The sequence below is a fragment of the Melanerpes formicivorus genome, unplaced genomic scaffold, assembly GCF_026170545.1.
Source record: "Melanerpes formicivorus ecotype bairdi unplaced genomic scaffold, bMelFor1.0.p_v2 SCAF_75, whole genome shotgun sequence".
In the NCBI taxonomy this organism is placed as follows: Eukaryota; Metazoa; Chordata; class Aves; order Piciformes; family Picidae; genus Melanerpes; species Melanerpes formicivorus.
The window spans coordinates 2476719-2496975 of NW_027142427.1; the positions used below are offsets into that span (position 1 = coordinate 2476719).

General features: G+C 41.2%; 1 protein-coding gene across 6 annotated transcripts in view; it reads left to right on the forward strand.

Annotated features, from left to right (window-relative positions):
- The window catches only part of ELAVL4 (ELAV like RNA binding protein 4), an 84003-nt gene that overhangs the window by 46518 nt on the left and 17228 nt on the right, over window positions 1-20257 (forward strand). For all 6 annotated transcript variants that reach the window (XM_068163896.1, XM_068163894.1, XM_068163893.1 and 3 more), the window contains exon 3: window positions 16641-16744. In XM_068163896.1, coding sequence (XP_068019997.1) covers window positions 16641-16744 — 104 coding nt within the window. The remainder of the gene's footprint in view (window positions 1-16640; window positions 16745-20257) is intronic.

The following is a 20257-nucleotide window of genomic DNA, read 5'->3' on the forward strand; positions in this document are numbered from 1 at the left end:
CTAAATACATGGCACTGCATGTCATTAAACACCCTCAATAAGGTCATCTTTAAATTGTTAGCCTAGTTACTTTTATAGCTTATTTCCTGTAGTACATTCTCCTCTTGAGCAGAGAAACCAAATTTCAGTGTTGCGTGTTCGAAGAACTGCAGCTTCAAGACCATCTCCAAATATTTATTGTCTAAATGAATGCTTGTGTTAAGTATCTAAACTAAATTCGTTAGCAGTGGTGAGGAGGGAATGTGGAAACAGCGATTGTCTTAGTGCTGGGTTTCTAAAATGTGTTTGGTATGGTTTGCCTACTCTAAATGCTGAGGAAGAAGGTCAGGTTTGCATCCTTCCTTTTCTTTATCGCCTCTCTGCAGTCTGGTGCATGCTCTGTGCTGGCGAACAAAAGAATTTTGATTTCTTGATTATTGGAAAAAAAGCAATTGAAATGAGTGTTGGGGCGAATAGGCAGAAAGCAAGTAGGCATGACCCTTGTGCTGTGGAAGAGCTTTCTAATTAACTTCAGCAGTTTCAATTCGGAGTTTGTTCTGAAGTGTGTTAAATGCCTTTAATGTGCATCTAGTTTATTCTTCAGTTTTAACTGCTTGTTTTGAGTAAATCACAGCACCTTCCCCTCAAGTCTACTGAGGAAGGATTAGCAGTGTGGTTTTCCTCAACAGCACAAGCACATCTGCACCTGAAATTGACTTTCAGACAAAAGCTTATTTATAAGGCTTTTCAGTGTCTGCTGCCCTGCTCTGAGCCTTTTTGGCCCCCCCTCCCATCCTTCATATCATCTGTATTGAAGGTAACTGTCTACCAGTGAAAAGCCAGGTAGAAGAGCTGGGCTGGTGCAACTGTTTGACTATTCAGCCTTACCTTCCAAGTGTTACATTGTTTTTCCTTTGTTCTGCCCTGCTTCACCACTCATGCACAGCTTCTGTCCCTAACCCTTTTTTCTTTCCTTTTAGCCCCAGGAGGCCAAGGAGGAAGGGGAGAAAAGGAGTGAGAGTTCCAGGAAATCTCTAAGATGTTGCCAGCTTTGTCCACTAACAATGCTCTAGCTTCTAGCGGGGTCTTTTGGGGAAACAGTAGACAACACACCAGGAGATACCTGTCAGGGCTCTGAGGTTGACTTTCCCAGCATACATCTGTTCCCTGCTACTCAACACCTTCTGCCCTTCTGCCATACCTAGGAGCAGCGCGGCTGTGCTACATTTGTCATCTGCCTCTCTTTCTCCAGTGCTCTTGCTAGACAACTTGTCCGAGAGCAGAAGTGACCTGTGAAAAACCTTTCAGGTTCTGAAAGTGGCCTATCCCTGCTTTCCCTTTTGTAAGACTGCTTTTTACCAACACTTCATTAGGAGCCGCTTCTTGGCTTTAGGATGGCAAGTAGTAAGCCTGTGACCAGGATTATGTGACCTGCCTGCAGTAGCTGTTTCTCAGACTGTGAGCCACAAACTTTCTGTCCTTTCTCTGTTGCAGAGATGGTCCGTCATCACTTGACTTCTTAGCTGGCAGGTGCTTTTCCCTACAGCCAGATCTCTGCAAGATGTCTTTACTGTGACTTGGGAATAGTCAACCAGAGACCTTCAGTATTGGTATCCAGTGTCCATGGGAGTGTATGTCCTCAGCATTCTGTTTTCATTCTGTTTTGCGCTTGCTCAGTTTGTGCAGTCTCTACACTGATGAAACAAAATACCTCTTCAGACACCATCCTTCAGATCTTTGCTTTTCAAGGTGTTCTGACTGTGATTTGAACTCAGATATCCCTTTCAAGCCAACCTGGGTTTTGTGTATTTGACAAATGAAATACCATCTGTAGAGAGAAGTTCTTTTGGAGATGCTTACTGCATGGAGCTCTTTCCTGGCCTCAAGTCCTTTCCTTCTTTGCTTCCAGAAAACTTCAGAGGTTCAGTTCCATCCTTAACACTGCTCACTATTTATTCTTTTGTCCTACTTAAAGAGCAGATTCTCTTCCTGACTGGATTGGGAATCCAACAACCTTCGTGTTCAGTTCACTGACAGTTGTGCATTTACAGTCAGCAGTAATAACCAACCCTCTTGGTAATGCGTTGGCTGGTGGAAGTGGCCAACAGACTTGCATACAGCATTGGATTTCAGCGGCATCCTTCATGTCCTACACTTCATTCCTGGAGCTGTCATTGGTAGGGTGTTGCAGCTGTTAACTCTAAATCATTTGTGGTAGAGCCTGAGTCTTGTTCAGGTCCTTCTGCACCTCTGTGTGCCTGTTTAGACAGATTTTTGCCCACATGCCATGTTTCTTATTTCTGTGGTAAAATTATCTTGTGGTCTTTCATCCCTGTGAGATTTTGATTCTAGAGAACGAGGTGAAGCACACGTGTCACTCAAGTCCATTTCTTTGACTTTACTCACTGGCTCTCCTTTGGCTGACTCACTGCTAGGATCTGTTGGACTTAGCTGCTACTGTCTATTTCTTTTGTGCAAGATCTGTCACTGACTTTGCAAATCCTCCTACTTGTCCCTGACAGGAATTTCAGTGCAAGTTAATGATATGTAGGTGCTGCTGTAGGTAGGATAGTGGACCAGGCAGATCTTTGCTCTGACCTGGTACTGCTGTTTTGATGACTCTCACAGCATCTGTTTAATAAGTGGAATATATCAGTTTGAGGGTGGGGGACAGGAGGACTGAATACTTCTAATTCACAAGAGCCCAGACTAGGCTTTTTTCAGTTAGGTGTTTTGGTTTTTTATTTTAGGGGTGTTGCAAAAGCAGATGGACAAAAAGCTGCGTCATACCCACCTGCAAGCAAACAAATGGCAGCGTTGCCAGTATGATTAATTGTTGCTGTACTGGAGGGGCTGCTGTTCCTGCAGTAGGTCTCATGTGCCTGCTGCCCTATACAGATAATTGTCTGTGCTCACATATTGTAAAGCACCTTAAATTAGATATCAACAGGCTTCCTCTTGCTGCAGCTTCTTGGGACCCACAAAACGGGGTCACCTTCCTCTTCCTTAGGATGCTGTTGGTTAGATGTAGGGAGTGTTCTGCCTTTCCCTGTTGTGAGGCAGGTAGGTAGGGCACAAGAAGATAGGACATGTAACAAGAAGTATTCTCTAGCAGTTCCTTTTTTAGACTCCTCTGTTCTGTGCTGTATCTGTGTCATTTGTACTTACCAATGCACCTTTCTTCCATTTCTGTTTTTTTGGGGGGTGTTTTTTTCCCCCTCTAAATATTTTCCTGCTCTGGAAGTTACTTTGTCTTAAACCAAAAGAAACCCCATGTCAAACATGGAACAGCTTGGGAGCTTGACTGATAACATCATCCCTTGTACTTTCTACTACTTTTTTTACCTTGATGGCTTATTGGTACGCATATGGTACATACTTGCTTCAAGTAAGGTATGTTTAAGTACTTGACCAAATTGGGGGGAAAAATAAAAGGAGGAAAAATGTGGTCTCTTGCGGCCCCCCCCCCCCCTTATATTTATTTACCTGCGTGTTTAACACTGAAAAGCCTTTTTGCACGAAATGTGTATCAAAACCTGGGCTGTTTTCAGCGGTGGTCACCCAGCAACATCTGTTCATGGTACATCCAGTGCCATACACTTGGGTCATGTCACAGGAGAGGGTGTTGGTCAGTACAAATGAAATCTGCCACCTCTAAGAGGAGAAAATTCGAGGAGTACACTCATTTCAACAAAACTATCAAGAAATTTGTGATAGAATTTATTACCACTCTGTGTGCTCATACTGTTTTTTTCCTTTAAGTAGTTTTACGTCTGTTACCTGCAAGTACATAAAAGAAATGCAATGAACATTTGAAACATACTTCAATTCTTGCTCTTGTTTTAAAGTTATTGAAAGTTCTGCTTCAGGAGCCAAAGGAAATTTGTGAAGTAGGCTCACTGCAGTCTAAGTAGTGATGGGTAGCAAAATTTTTACAGGCAGCATGTTCTGGAATACAATCAAGTTGCTTTACTTTCAGCGTCTTTCCCTATGCTATGTGAAGTAATCTAATCTACATAAATCTAGCTACAACAGATTAACCTTCTTAGCTGTCAGATTGCAGCTTTTATTTGTTCTTGCTGATCAGATTAAAAGTGGTGCTGACACAGGTTGTGTTGTTAAGACTAAATTTTGTGTTCTGGTCTGTAATAAATTACTTTCCTCTGTGCACTGGCAAAACTGGTTAGTGGAACTCAGAGTTTAATTAGTAGGCTGTTGATGAGACAAAATAGGTGTTCTGAGTCATTGCTCAGAATTACTGTAAAAATTGTAGTGGTGGTGTGGCTTTTGGGTTTTGTTGTTTGACAGTTTGAGGTACAAAATCTTAAATGCTGATGAATTAAATCACTTAATGACAAAACTACCAGAGCTTTTTGAATTTGCAGTCAACCAGGTTTCCAATATTGTTGCTGCAGTATGTTATGTCCTACTTAACATTCCTCTTTTGCAAAACAAACCTTCTTTTTTCTTCCAGTTTTGTCTCTACCATTTGCTTTTTGACTGGAAGTGTTACAGCCACTGTTTGCACATAAAATGCTTTTAGGTTTGAGGATGCACTCTACTTTCATATCTTAGCTGTCCTTTTCCTTACCCCATTTTTCTGCTTGCATATTTCTTCTTACAGAGATTGTGTCCTTAGCCTTTTAACAGATCCTCCTTCTAAAACAAGTTGCATGTTACTTTAAACCACAACAGACTTTTCACTCTGCCCGTGCAGTAAAGACCCACAGTGAAAATGGAAACCTCAGTCAGTGCATAGTTTCTATTGTGGTTCTGTCCTTCAGCCTTTCTTCTCCCCATTGCTCTGCCACTCCAGTCCCATTGTCTTCTGGAGGGGTGGATTTTCTCATAAGCTCTGACTCTGGGTGCCTGCAGCAGTTCTGTTAAATTTGCAGACGCTTGGTATATTTGTGCCAAAATTGTGTGCGTTGCATGGGATCACTGTGATCTGAATTTACTGTCCCTTTGGTTGAAGCCTGACAGTGAAAAACTGCTGTTTCTTATGGCTTGCTTTCACTTTCTGCTCTACTGTTCAGTAATTTTTAGTTGCCTTCCACTTTCATCTAAACTTCAGAAGCACCAGCGTTGGGAATGGATGCAGGAAGGGGAAGATAACTATGCTGTAATGAAGCTTGTACCTCTCCCATGACCTACTGGTTCTCAGTGGAGTGCCTTTTCTCTTAGCCTTCAGACCATATAATATTTTCACCCTCTTAATTTTATTCTCTCTAATGGGTAAGTATTAAGTAGCACATTTGTAGTATTTCACATCCAGTTGGTCCTTGTACATTTGAATTATCTACAGACTTCTGCATCCCCTTTCAGAGACAATGTAGCCAAAGGGCAGCACATTTTAATGCTTTAATACTGGACACTTCTAATCTTGCATCTTAAGTCATGCTCAAGCATGAAGATATTCTTGACTTGAAAACCCGGTGGTTGCTGAAACTTATTTTCCATTTGTTACTTTCCAGTCCATACATTCCTTGTTACAGCTGAGTGCAGTCTTTGCTATTCTTTACCCTTGGTCCAGGGATGCCACGTCTCCTCTCCATGATGTGACATTGCCTATTCGGAATGTAAGCAGCTTCCTACCACATTATGCGATGCAGTGAATTCTGAAGTTCCTGTTACAGATTTCTTTTCACTCTGCTGCTTACCAATTTTTATGTGCCAGTATGTCAGTCTTTGTTTCTGGCCCCCCCCCCCCCTTTTTCCTGGGTGTATATGTTTTCATTACTTCTTACTTTCTTACTACTGTTTTAATTTGGCCTGTTTCTAATATCTGTGTTCTTGTGTTCAACTTCTCTCTTCCCCAGCACTGAGTTGTCTATTTGGGCTAGACAAGTCATGGCTGTTTCTTGTCCATTCATGCCTGTCCCCAGAACACTGGATTTTTATAGTACAGTCCCTGTTCTGTTCTGGGACAAAGCGGGGAGGAGTGCAGCCTTGCTCTTCTCAGAACAGCTGCTAATTCAGAGGCTGTGTGCTCCTCGAAGGAAGGGGGAGGAGAAGATGAAAAGTAGGGAAGCAAGAGATGTCAACTAGGGAGGGAAGAAATCCAAATATTTGTTCAGAAATGGAATGCTATTGTCTTATGTCAGGAACAGTGACTTCTGAAAACATACTTAATCAGTTGCTTGCAGTAGTATGAACACACCATGCTTAAAATCCAGTTTTGCAGTTAAAGCAGCTTGATAAAGCAGGAAAACAAGGGAGGATGATAAATCTGCGGCGTGAAACGTGGTGGTTGTTTACAAGATATTGCCAGCCCAACACAGCTCACAATGGTCCAATAATAAGGTTACTGTCTTAGGGTGGAGGATAAGCAGTTTTAGGTCCCTGTTCTAGTGATTGTGTTACTCTGTCCAAGTTCACCCTGGGAATCTTGATGCCTCTCTGTTTCTGTGCTCCAAAACAGAAATAGAAGCACTTTCATCAGTGGTGTTAGTGAGGAAAGGTGTGTTACAGAGATAAACTGCTTCCATGCTACAGTAATGGGAACTGCAGGAGACTCCAGCCAAGTCAGCAGCATCTGTCTCAAACTACCACTTAAGCTTTGCATGCAGATTAGTCCGTGTCCTCAAGCACACAGCTGACTTTGAAACTGTAGCATGGGGGTAAAAGCCAAGTCTTGTTTCAGGTGAGATGCAGAGCATCTGAAATGCTAGGAGCCTTTAAGAGACTGAAGCGCTGTTTGCAAGAGTAGGCATGTTTCTTGCCTCTATGGTCAAGATTAAAATGGAGTCTTTGGGTGTTTTTGAAAGTCCTCTGCAAATTTCTGTGGGAGTAGGATTTTTTGAATCATCTAGCTGTGCTGGGCAGCAGCAGGCTCTGTAAAGGCATGCACCATCTTGTTCTGTGGTCTGTGTGGATGTGTGAGGCTATTCCAGAATGAGGAATCACTACTGTGTCTTTAAGGAATAGCAGCTTCTGTCAATTGCTGTTTAATTTACACAAGAACTGCTACTGTTTCAGCATTGCTGGAAATCAGGATGTTAAATTACACCATCTTGCATTAAGAGATTTGTCAAAACTACAGAGGAGGGAGGACAAAACTTGTGATCTCCCCTGGCAATGCCTAGTTAAGTGAGGCTTTCTAACTTGGCAAGGTGCTAGCTGAATTATATTGCTTTCTGGGGAGCTTGCAGTTGGGTTTAGGAGTCTTGCTTTGGTTTTGAGGACACCGTGTTCAGATCTTGATGGTTTTTTTCTAGAGTTGTGAAGGTCATGGGGTCACAGTTGGCTTGCTAGCACTAATCATTTGATCATTTCAGCTAAATTTAAAGGCTTTATTTCACATTTTGGGCAACAGTGGATTATTTTTTTTATCCTCTCATCTAAGCTTGTTGTCATGGTATCTGGCACTTCCCATTCAGATATAGACACCACTCACTCAATTTTAATGTCTGGTTCATTTTCCTTCTTACCCTCTCCCTGAGGGAGAGTTTTACGTGGGCTGTAGCACACTGTTTGCAAGGGCTTCCTTTGGGGGATTTTTTTAATCACGTAGCAGTGTCTCCGTTGGAGAAGGCCTGGTGCAAAGAAGCCCCTTCCACTTGGACTGGAGTATTAAATCCTATGTGCCTAGAGCTCCCATGGGAGCTCATTGTGCAATTCCTGATTTTCCACCCCCCCATGCCCCCTAAAAAGGCTTGTCTGCTGCACAAATGAGCTTTTTATCTAAGTCTCTCTGGCACTGCCAGGATTAAGGTAGTGATAAGAATTTTCTCTGTGCAGACTTCCTATGGGGAGGACCCAGCCTTTGCTATTTGGGGATCAGGGCTCTAGATGCCTTAGGGAGAAGAATTTGCTTGGGGAATCTTGTCCCATCTGAGCATGTTTGTCAGCATGTATGCCTTTGGAGGTGCTCTAGCTAGAGCTGAGCTTCAGCATGTGGAACATGGGAATTTTCCCTGAGGTTTGGATTTAGATTTGCTTGCTTATTTGTTATGAAACTGCAAACATGATTTTTAGGAGGGCATCTGTTACAAGATTTATGCCAGTGTGACTCTGGAACCTTGCTTTCCTCTCTGGTAGGAACTTAAGGGATATTCTGACACTTAAATTTTGCTGATAGCTATTTTTAACTAAGGATAAGTTGTGCTCCTTAATGCACTGCAGCATCAAAGCTTATAGGGGGCTCTAAAATTGATTCAGTTTAAATATAGCTGACTTTTCCTAATCTAGAAGGGGGATCTTCTCAAAAGACTTGACAAGGGTGCCTTTAATGCAGTGATTTGATGGAAGACTTCCCCAAACAAAACTTGTTTCCAGTCGCATTCCTGCAAGGCAAAACCTAAGCTATTTACTACTTATCCTTCTCTTACTTTTTTCCTTCAGTGACTACACATTGTCCCCTAAACTCTTGCAAAATTGGTAGTTACATTTTAATATTTCTTACTATTTATGGAGAGCTTTTGCAAAATAAATCCTGGTTTGTACAAGGAGTCTATTCCAAATAGGATGGAGACTAGGTGGATAGAGTGATAAAGAGCTGCACTAAGCACAGAACAGGTTACCTTCATAGCTGGATTACAGTGAATTGTGACTGGGAGACTTAGGTTGAAGTTTTGGTCCCAGGAGCACTGTGCACGGAGGCTGTTTCCCTCCTGATTTGTTTCTCCTGTCTGCAGTGTGTATTGCTGGGATTTCTCCTCGATTAAGAGATGAGGCATCAACAGGGCTGATGTTACTGGTCTAAAAAAAGCACTAGGCAAGGAGCAGAGTTTGAACCAGTTTCATCAGATTGCATTTTCATTTGATCTGAATCTTCTCTCCATAGCTTGATACCTTTTTTTAGGTAGACAGCTCTGTGTTGGTAGCTCATACAAACAAACAAAAAAACCCAGTATCAGGCAATTCACTTGACCCCTCATTGTATATTTTGAATGCATCATCTTGAGTATTTATGTAACCTTTTCCAAAAGCCCCTACTTCATGCAGCTTTTCATACAAGATGCTGCCATTCTTTGTCCTTCAAGGAGTGTGTTTAAAACAGTTTGGAGGCTCTCGGAGCTGTCTCTGAAATGGGACTGCCAGCTGGAGCAGGGCTTGCTTTTAATTAGTACCTCTCTTCTCTTACTATTACTTAGAAAAAGGAAAGCATGATGATTCCAGTCCATCTCTCTTGCTTTCCACTTTCCTTGACAGCCACCCATAGGTGACATTTATTAGGAATGTACCCAGTTTGAGAATCACTGGGGAACGTCTGCTTGGAAGAGTCACAGGTAGACAGCAAGTTCAGTTCAGCTGCTTCAGTTGAAGCTCACCCTGGCATCAGCAGCTTCTCTAAATGTTTGCTGAGGTTGGAACAGGGAAAAATTGAACTCAGAGGCTCAAGCAATTCATGGTGAGCATTATTTTGTCTTTTGGTACCAAACCCCGAGTAACTGAAGGCTGTTACAGTCTGACTGCCTCTGCCTGGCTAATGCAAGATGAGCTGTCAGACATGGCCTACTTCCGAAGGAAGGGATTGTGTTGGAGAAAAGCATCGGTGCTTGCCGGCGTTCATGTTATAGCTGTCAAGTGGGCAGCCTTAATTAGGTTTTATATTTGGGCAGGGTACAACAAAACCACAATTTAAGGTAGTTTGCATTGTTGCTGTCTCATTTTGTGCTTGTTTGCATGAGTGACAGCCTGTAGTGGGGATTATAGTCCTTTAACATGACTTGGTTTTCTAGAGTAATTTATTTTCAGGTAAGAAGGATATCTTTATCCTTTTTAAACTTACCCAGTCACAGGTGAGCAATTCAAAGTTGTGTTGTTAGATATATATTTAAGTTGATTTTAGAGTAGTTTTCAGTGATAAAAAGGCTTCTGTGAGAAAGCATTTTGCTTCTACTTCCCTTGTGGGAATGATTGTATTAGGAACTATATAGAGAACAAACCAGCAGGAACAGTGTGTTTGAAGAGCTTGAGTAGAAAAGATTATTGAGGACTTAAGATACCTTGCCAAAAAGGTATCTGGATTAATTTCCTTTTGAGCTTTCAAGAAGAAATAAATCTGAACTTTGAGAATTTCCAGTGGTAGCAAAACTGACAACAAGGTTGGTAGGCAGTTAAAATAATGTTACCTTTGGTGTCAAAACCAAAACAAATGCATTCCCAGGAAAACAGCTTTTGCCTTTTTTTGGTCCGGTTTCTTTTGATATCACCACCAAGTAGTAGGAGCTTGGATATGTAATTCCAAGCTTTATCTGCTGTGTAGACATAATTAAAAAGAAATTAGTTTGTACTTCCTGTGAGTACTAAAGTAGTAGAGTTAAGGTTCAACTTAACCCTAAGAGGTTGACCCTGATGTTTCAATTGAGAGAGCATTCTCGGCGTTGTGTTCTTATGGCATCGTTGCCAAGGCATCAGTATCTTTCTCGAAGCACATCCACCAGAACCAGGCTCAGTGCTTTGGTAATGGATGTACATAGCTAGATGAGAAGCAGCAGTTCTTTAGGTACATGGGTTTTATGCCAAGAACACCAATTTTAACGCTTTTTGGCAGCTTTACGAGCTTGAGGTGTGGTTGATGATCTGTCACGCTATACCCGAGTCCTTCATTTCCTGTGCTGCAAGTATGCCACGTGAACTTGGATTGTTGGGATACAATCTTAGGTTTGTGTTCTCTGCATGTATGTATTTGTAGTTTGCTGAAGAGCTAAAATTTGTTTGTACCTTTACACTCTTTGTCCTTATCCCCTTATCCTGTATTTCTGCAGTTAACGATCTTCAGGAGCAAGGAGTTTGGTGTTTTTCCACTCATCAATGGAAATAAACAGTTAGGACCAAGATCTTTCCTGAGAGACCTGTAGGAAAACATCTTTCTGGTGATTTCTTCTTCACAATTCCCTGTTAGAGATCTGTTGGCTGATTACTTATTTAATCCATTTAATGTGCTATGTTAATTTTGGTTTAGTCAATTAATGAGCAGTAATAAATCATGTGCTGTACCAAAGACCAAGTCTATCAATGCTATTAAATGGACTTTTTGAAAATTTAAGTTAAACTTGTAATCTCATCAAGAAGGATGTCAGTTTAGTTTGACAGAATCTATTTTCCTTAGATGTAATTAGATTGATTTTTATTAGCCCCCTCTAATTCTGTTATTAGTGTCCAGTATCAAATATTTGGTAATTTTTGCCTTGCTCAGCATTAGACTCATGGACCTGTACTTAGCTGGGTCATCCAGTCCTCATTTCCTGCTTTTTGTGCTGGTTTGGCCTGGGCTGGGGCCAGATGCACACCAGAGCCACTCTATCTATGGACTGCCCAGGGAGGTGGTCGAGTCACCATCACTGGAAGTGTTCAGGAAGAGACTGGCTGAAGCACTTGGTGCCATGGTTTAGTTGATTAGATAGTGTTGGGTGGTAGGTTGGATTTGATGATCTCGAAGGTCTTTTACAACCTGGTTAATTCTATTCTGTTCTATCACTCCCCTTCTTAGGTGGGTGAGGGAGAGGGAAAATGTAACCAAAGGCCTGTGAGTCAAGGTAGAAGCAATTTAATAGGATGAAAAGCAGAAGTAAAAATTGTGCTTGGAAGCAAGAGTAAACAAAGACAGCATTTTCTATTTCTCATCAGCAGATAATGCTCTGTCACTCTCAGGAGAGCAGGGCTTCAGTATACATAGTGGTTGCTCTGGAGGACAGATGCCAACATCAAATGCCCCCACACTTCCTTCTTCCACTTCAGCCTTTATATCTGTGCTGATGTCATAGTCCTTTTGGTCAGTCTGGGTCAGCTGGCTCAGCTGTGTTCTTTCCCAGGATCTTGCCCATCCCTCAGCCTACTGTTGGGAGGGAAATGTTGGAAAAGCACAGCCTTGGTGCTTGGCTCAGCAGTAGGCAAAATATTGGTGTGTTATCAACACCCAGCTATAGTACTGCACAACACAGCACTATGAAAGATGCTCTGGGGAGAATTAACTCCAGTTCAGCCAAACCCAATACAATCTCCACCCGCTACTCCATACCATTTGCATTGTGCATAGGTTCCCCATAAGTGAACACACATAGCCATCTCAGTGCTGACTCAACACCCTTCCTGCTAACACTTGTAATCTAAACTTGTACACTTAAACCATCTTAATTACCCAATAGACGGATTTATACATTTTGATCAACTACTATTCCCAGTCCTTTAATACAGAGACACTACTCATACGTTCCATGGGCTTCTTTCATTTCTCCAGGTGTTACTTGGACACTGTACTGTTCAGGACAGGAGAAGCAGTAGCTGTTGGGCACCAGCACCAGCTTGGTTTCAGTCACTGCTGCACTCTTACCCCTTGTGAAACTCGCTCTTTGTCAGTTCAGGTCATTCTTGATGTGTCACTTCCTGCAATATACAGCTTCAATCCCAGGGTTATTATTCCCCCCCAAGCTTAACTCTATTTCAGCCAGACCCACTACAAATTCCAGTGCAAAATTGTCTCCAGGTTCCTGGAATTTTTTTGGTGCTGTAAGAATGACCAAAAAAGATCGCAAGAGCTATTTGTTTTGGAGGCTCTTCTGTGTGAGTAATCATTTAAAGGTGTACAATTTTAGGAGCTCCTATTTAACTTCCACTTGGGGTTGCTAGTTAATACTTGATATTGTTTCCTGAGATGCATGTAACACATCTGTGCCCCCTGTACTGTTACTATCTGATGATGAGTCAGCATGACTCTTAAGGGTTTTTTCTGTAGTCTTAAAAAAAAAGCTTTTGTTATTCTGACCTTTTTTATAGCTAAAGGTCATTGGCTTTTTTTCTGGGTTATTGCTTATTTGCTGCAGTTTTTCTATTCTAATCTGTATTGGGTGCTGCTGGTTTTCCCTTTATCTCAATATAAACATGGAATTGGCCTGAGCAGCCTGGCTCATGAAAGTAAAGGCAGGTACAGGCCTTTAACTGCCATGACCCTTTTCTTAAGTTTTGGGGTGTATGGATGAATGTTACAAACATTTCATAGTGATTTTTTTTTCTTACTCTTCGTTGCAGTTCATTTTAGTTTTGGTTATTTCTCACCTCTGAAGTGGAGCCTTCTAAAATACAAAATATCCACATTAGCAGCTCGTGCTTGGGGTTTTTGAAGACTCGGTTGGGGTTTAAGACTGGAGTCCAGGATGATTTTTAACCCTGTTACTGCTTGCTTTACTAGATCGTAGAAGGTCTACCACACATTCTCTGCAAGCTAGACTAAATGTTGAGAAAGAGCAATGGTAACAGTGAATATGACAAGGTGCTGTTTTAGGATCATCTAGAAATACCTCTTCCCTGCCCTACAGACTCGCAGCATGTGATGTACTATTGGATTCCAAATCACAGAAAATATTTACTATTTACGGTGCTGTTCCTGGGAAGTGTAGCATGGGAATGAACTTCAGTGTCTGTGAGGGATCCCACTGAGAGGTCCAGCTGCTTGCTTCATGCTGCCAGATTACGTCCAAAGAAATGTTACCCTTTTTCAAATACATGCAGTAAGAGCACCTGATTAAAGGCAAGTTGGCTACTGCCTCCCTGTATTCTGAACAAATCCTTCTTTCTCTACTGGTGGCATCACTTAGTTATTTTGGATCTAGAGTGTTTTTTGACATTAAGGTATATTGCTCTTGGGAGTAATTTGAAGGTAATATTTTTAGCTGGATATATCTATTTTTTCTTTGCTTTCTTAGCTATAAATGTTTAGCATGCTAGAACTTTATGATGTTTACCAGCACTCAAAGCATTTCACAGTTGTGGGGGTTTTTCTTAGTTTGTTTTCATATTTTTGAGATACTGGGGTAAGGGAGGGGCGGTGTCTGTCTTCATTAAATGTTACAGGGATATGCTTGAAAACACTGTCGTAAACCAAACGAAATATAACCCTTAGTGGCAAGCTCTTTACTGAATGTGAGGCATGTGGTGAAAAGCAGCAACAGGAATTTGCTGATGGAAACAAACGCATTGAGATTTTGCTGGGCTGTAAAGGGCATGGGGGTTTGAGATTTGGGTTTGTTTGCTGGTTTTGGGGGGAGGTTAAGATTGAAGGCGCTTTTCTTGAATTAATAGGAACTCAGTGTTTAGAATGAGCAGACCCACCCTTTTTTGTGAGGATGTAATGCAGGTAATACAGCAATTACTGTATTTAATACAAAATCATACCTACTAGCTTGAATAACCGGCCTTACAGAAAACCTGTGGCAGAATATGTGTTGTGATGTTCAGGAGTTAGATGTTAACAAGAAGAAATCTTTTTTTCTGTGTACTTGTTACTCTAAGTAGGACTGCATGACAGTGTGTTCTTTAAGCCGGGCTCTCTGTGGGCAGGTTATGTAGACAGCTTTGTGTTGATGTTCCTTATCTTCCACCTTGGAGAAAGTAGTTTGTTTCCATGCAGTAGTGAGAATGAGATCTAAGTAACTTTAATATTACTGGAGAACCAGAAGGGAAGGAGTGAATGGTGTATGAAATGTTCTTATTCTTGTTGTTGTCACTGTTGTCCTTACCTACAGCTTGTGTTGTCTGTCAGGTTATCTGGTTTCTTCCATGCAGAAGTTGTTACAGAGTAAAAATCTTTCTATGAGAGATGATTAAAAACTACTGTAATATATTCTAGGGGTCCTCAGTCCATGTATTTTGAGAGTAACAGTGGCTAGATGTGGAAGTCTGTTCAGGCTGACATAAATTCAGGGCCTGGTATCAGCTACACCTGTTACCTACGTACATCTGAAGGTCCGTGGATAGTGAATTGGACAAATAACTTCCTCTGTTAAAGGAGGCTTGTTTCTTAGAGAATGGCTTCTTTCTGCCTAGCACCATTAAGAATTAAATAGATTTAAGGATTTGGTACATTTAGAGGCACAGGGATTGGGGCTGTAGAAGTACCTCGGGTAGATGACAAGAGGAAGACATAGCATGGAAAGTATCTTTGCAGTATTTCTGCTCCAGGCTTCATGCTCAGACTTCAACTTCTTCTTGGTTAATGTTGTGTAACTTGGGTAAGAATGTTTTTGTTGATTAAATCAGCTCTTCAGGAAGGCTAGATGTGTCTTTATGGATGGAATTATTCCCTGAATATATTGGAGATTAAAACAGCCTTTTTTCTTTTTCAATCCTGATTACTGCATGTGGGCATTTTAGGCATATGAACTGCAGTGTTTCCATGGATTTTTAAGGTCTTCCATTGCATAGTTAGCAGCTTCTAGTGCTTTGATCTGATTTTGTAAGACAGAAGTGCTCCCTGTATTTGTGTTACAGCAAACGCTGTATTTTTGGTGGTGTCTGACTTTGAGAAACACACAGATGCTTTTTTGTAGTCCAGGAGACAAAGAAACAAAGCTTTGTGCTTGGGAGGCAGGATCTGTGCCTCCGGGATACATCAAGACGCTTGGTGTGCAGCTGCTTTCCCAACCTCCACTTTCTCTTGATGAGCAGGAGCTGGGTTGCTGCTTTCTGCTCCTGCAGACGGAAGTATTCCACAAGTGCTGCCCTCCTTGGGAGGGATTTTCACAGGTTTCCTTTTTAGCTGACACTGAGCTGGAGCACTTAGATCCCTTGTGCATCAGCGCCCAAAGGCAGGTTGTCTTTCAGCTTGCTGTTCTACAGATACCATGAAGGGTGTATGAGGAGGAGAGTGGCTGAAATACAGGACAGCTTCCCTGCCTGCTTGGGCTTGCTTATCCCTGAAATTTGATTGTCTGTGCATGTGCCTTAAAGAAACGTAAGAATTACTGTTCTCTAAATGTGCCAAATGACTTCCGTAGGAGGCTTGAAGGAAGGGATCTGGAAGTGGCTGTCACATTGCATTAATAGAATTAATGTTTCTTGGGAATGGGGAGAAGGTACCTCTCTGGTACAGGTTCTCACAGCCTATTGCAGCCCCACGGTTCCAACACTGTTCCGTGTATGTGAGGATCTGTAGTGGGAACAGCACAGCCTCTCCAGCGCCATGTCTGTTATCCTAGTTATTAGCCAGCTCTCCTCTTCCTGCTGCAAACACAGATCTTATTAGTGAAACAGGAGCTGTTGAAATGATTTTGTCTGCTGAAGTGGGCTTCTGCCATCCCATGCACAGCAGCAGTTGTTGTACTGTTTTGGTTTTGCTGTCATCTCTAATACAGGGAAGAAAGCTTTAATGTGGTCTTATCCTACTGCAATTTTGATCTGTCCTTTCTCTTCCTATTTACTGGCTGCTCACTGAGCAATAGAGATGTAAAGGTGGTTGCCTTTTTTCAGTGGCTTCATTGTTAGTGTTAAAACACTGTTTCATAATTTGTGCATTTTAAACACTTAAACTTGTTTATAAAGGGGCAGCAAAATTAACATGTGTGCAGGTTTTATTTTTAAGAGCTGGCCTCATTTACTGCTCTGGCAGGTCAGCCAGTTACATTTATTAGGAACTCAGCACAGAACTATTACACAATTCTGCTGCTGTCAAGCCTTGTACATGTGTTTTTGTAAACTCCTGGGAAGACAGGGGGGTTGCTTTTTATTTTCAAAGCAGGATCTTCAGAGCAGCAATTTAAAATTTATGTTGGCTTCCACTGTACTAAAGAGATAATGAAATGAAGAGCAGCGTAGAGACCATAGGGGACAGCAGGGATGAAATGAGCAGTGTAAGAGAATTCTGTTCCCACTTTTGGAAGTTTTTCATGTGCTTCAAAAAAATACTGAGTCCTTTTTTTCCTTTGTTTCTTGTGTTTCAACAGGGCAGAGTTTAGGGTATGGATTCGTTAACTATATTGATCCAAAGGATGCAGAGAAAGCCATTAACACATTAAATGGACTCAGACTCCAGACCAAAACCATAAAGGTAAGAGAACACAAAATGACTTTTGCTCAGTTCAGGAAGTGGAGAGAGTAGATGAAATGGTTTCTGGCAACTTCTTCGCTGTTTTAACCTCTGTAAGGTGCGCTCAGCTAATGAACTCCTCCTTGGAACAATGGGAAGAAGGCAGATGATGAAATCTCTCTCTGAAATTACTATCCTTAAAGGGGGGGAAGTTCTTGGAGGCATTGTAGTGAGGCATCCATAAACAGCAGTGAAGTACGTGGTGATGTATTCATAAGCTGCACTTTTTGTTGTTTTAATGGGAAGTATCTTGACATGAAGGTTTTAGTGACATGTCATTATCAAGTGTGAAAGTTTTTGTCAAGTTGGAATACATCATTCTCAAAAACAACAAACTTTATTATTGATTTCCACATCCTTCACTTGATATATTCTTATAAAAGCTAGAGGGATTAAAGATCCTACTGGAGTCTCTCATTTCATTGTTGTAATAGACCATTAGTTATTCAACAGCCTTCTTTAGTGGTCTCACAAGGAAAGCAAGTTTCTACACTGTCACGTTTCTGCTGCCTGGCTGATAAAGCTTTTTTTGAAACAGCTTATGGAAGATTCCCACATCCTGAATTCTGACAAATACTACAGTTTAAGGATTGTGAATCAAAAAATTGAAGGAGAACAGCCAGATTCCAATTTATCTGACACTGCTTTGATCGTATTTGAATCCTGGTCTCTGATTTGTACCTTTTTCTTTCCTTTCTTCTGTGCTGAATTCATATTTCAAAGCCAAAAATGTTAATTTAAAAATAGGGTTTTTTACTTCTGAAGACACTTGTACAAATAATATCAGTGATCTTCATATCTTGCCAGAAAGATAATGTGTGATCAATACTTCAGTTGTACTTACCCTTTCTCACTAAAGGCTTTGGTTTAGACAAAGTTGTATTCCCTAAAGCAAAAACATTGTGCCTTCATGTGTGTCTCCAAGGATTGTTTCAATCAAGTTGTTTTCCTGATCTGCTTGATTAGTGAAGAGCCGAAGTCCTAAGATAAGGATTATGAAAGTGGAGGAGTAGCTGCATGGATTACATAAAGGCTATTTCCAAATGTCCCTGAGACCAACCAGATTTCATCCCATAGATATGTAGTGGGCCATATATCAAAATGCTCTCAGCATGGTTTTGTAGAGTTACATATTCCTCCAAGGTGTTTATATTTAAGGCAAAGCAGCAAAATCTTCTGTCTTATCTACTGCTGCAGGTGGAAGTATGTGCTTGGACTCAGCAGTTTCCACTTGCAGTGAAAAGTTGAGCAATAAGTTGCTCCCCAAATTGCCTTGAAAGGCACATTATAAGGAGAAATGTGTTCTGCAAGTAACCTATCTTATAAAATAAACCTTCAACTCAGTAGAACTTAAGAGTAGATCAGTTTGTAATGCAGCAGTCTTACATTTTTGAGCATTATTCAGTGTTAGCAAAGGTGTTACATTTCTTGAGCACCTGTGTTATTTTGCCTGCATTTCATGGATTTTTAAGAACCAGACCAATGTTACTGTTTTCATAGTATTCCAAGGTCACAGGAAGCATCTAAGAGGTTTTTAGGTCTCCAGAAACTTTGTCCCACTCCTTTTATTTTGCATTTCTCTCACATACAAAATGAACTTTTTAATATGTAGAGTAAGATATCCATTAACAATAACTTCCCATGCTAAAACATCAGTGTAGATAGCTTTTTCTTCCATAATCTGGTGTAAATTTTATGAATACAAGTGAGTTTATTTGGTCTGGGTTTTTCTTGCTAGTAGTCTTTTGTAGAATGCATGACATTTTGTGGAGCTCAAGAGCTGTACAAAATTAATACACCAAGAGATTTACCTAGCCTACCTGCATGATTTCTTCACTGACTGGGGAAATGTGTGGGCTGCTTTTTTTTTAAAACAGAATTTGGTTTAGTTAAGTATTAGTGCGGTTGCCAGAAAGAAACCCAAGGGAGCCTTCTATTCAAACAGTGAAGTTTTGGGGACACAGGCATCTAATCGTCAGTTTCCAACCCAATTTTTAATTGCAGAATCGCCTCACCTTGCCTTGTCTCCTTGTTTGGTTTTGTATGTTATTTTGCTCTTAGAAATCTTACATTAGATCTGCTTTCCTGGTTCTGTGTGATGTGAATGGAGGTTTCCCGATGTTCATGCTGAGTGGTGAATCATGTTTTTAGTGCTCCCGGCGGCGCCTGTGTTGCTGGAGATGTCCCTAGTTTCCAAAGGGCTGCAAAGTGATGAGAAGCCCAACTCGGTGCTGCTGAAAGCTCCTAGCTTGCCTGTTGCCCCCATATGCCCCCTTCCAGCATCCCACTATGATTCATCATAAAGTTGAAGTATTTTGATTCTTGGAGTTACTATATTTAATGATCAGAGCAGATTAATGTAGATGCCCTTTATATTTATTAAAAATGCACTTTTGGTACATTTGACAAAATGAATCTGTGTCAAATCATACAGAAGAGGGTTTGGTGGCACATAATTTTGTAGGCCAAAACAGATTTAAATACAATAGCATTTACTTTTTCTTGAGGAATGTGGTTGGGCTTCATGCCCCAGAGTGAACCTATAATGTTTTCCTTGATGAAAAGGCTGCACCTTGATCTCTGTTCGTGTATGCTGGGTAGCTCTAGCCCTGCAGGTAGTATTTCTCTGGCTACCTTTTGTTTAGAAGTTGCTTGTATGGAAAGCTCAAATGAACAACCTGTGAAAGCATTTTTATGGGAGCAGATTACTTCTGCTTGCCAAGGTCACCTTGGTCCTGCTGGCTGTGTCCCACCTCCTTGCCCAGTCATGGGCTCCGCTGTCCCTTGCACACAGGCTGGCTGTGGGAGATCATATTTTCAGTTGTTCTTTGACTCCACAAGGCTTAATTCCTTTTAATAAAAATATGTTGTGTGCATGTGTCCCTAGATTCTGTCCTTTTCACTTCGGTAACGTTTTTGGGGCAGCTTAATGTTGTTTCTCTCCTGATGCCTTGCCACACAGCCGTGCAGTCATGGGAGGAACTGGTGTTATAGCAGGATCAGCAAAACAGCCGGGCACAGTCGGCTCTCAGATGTGCAGACTAAAATAACTGCAGAAATGTTCTTTTTATTATTTCATTGTTACGATAAATAATCCCTTTTCACTGTGGCAACTAAAATATTTGTGTGTTTTCTTTAAGTCAATGATGCCCTTTCAAGTCCAAGTGGAGAGGTGACTATTTACAGAATATTTGTTTGGGGAGAGCAGTGAAGGAAGTGTTATGTGTTTGGTAATAGGTGATGCACGTTATGTTCCTCCTCAGCTGATCATAGTGCATATTTTATTTACGCCATTTCGTAGCAGCAGCAGCAGCATCTTGTGAGGGAGAAGGGCTTCACTTTATTTTTACAGCTAGAGCTTGACATAATTCTACAAAACAGCTTAGAATGAGGGGAAGATGCAGCGTGTGTTGAAATAAATATATATATATTCCAGAAATTGAACCTATTTTTAGAAAATAAATTTGCCCATCC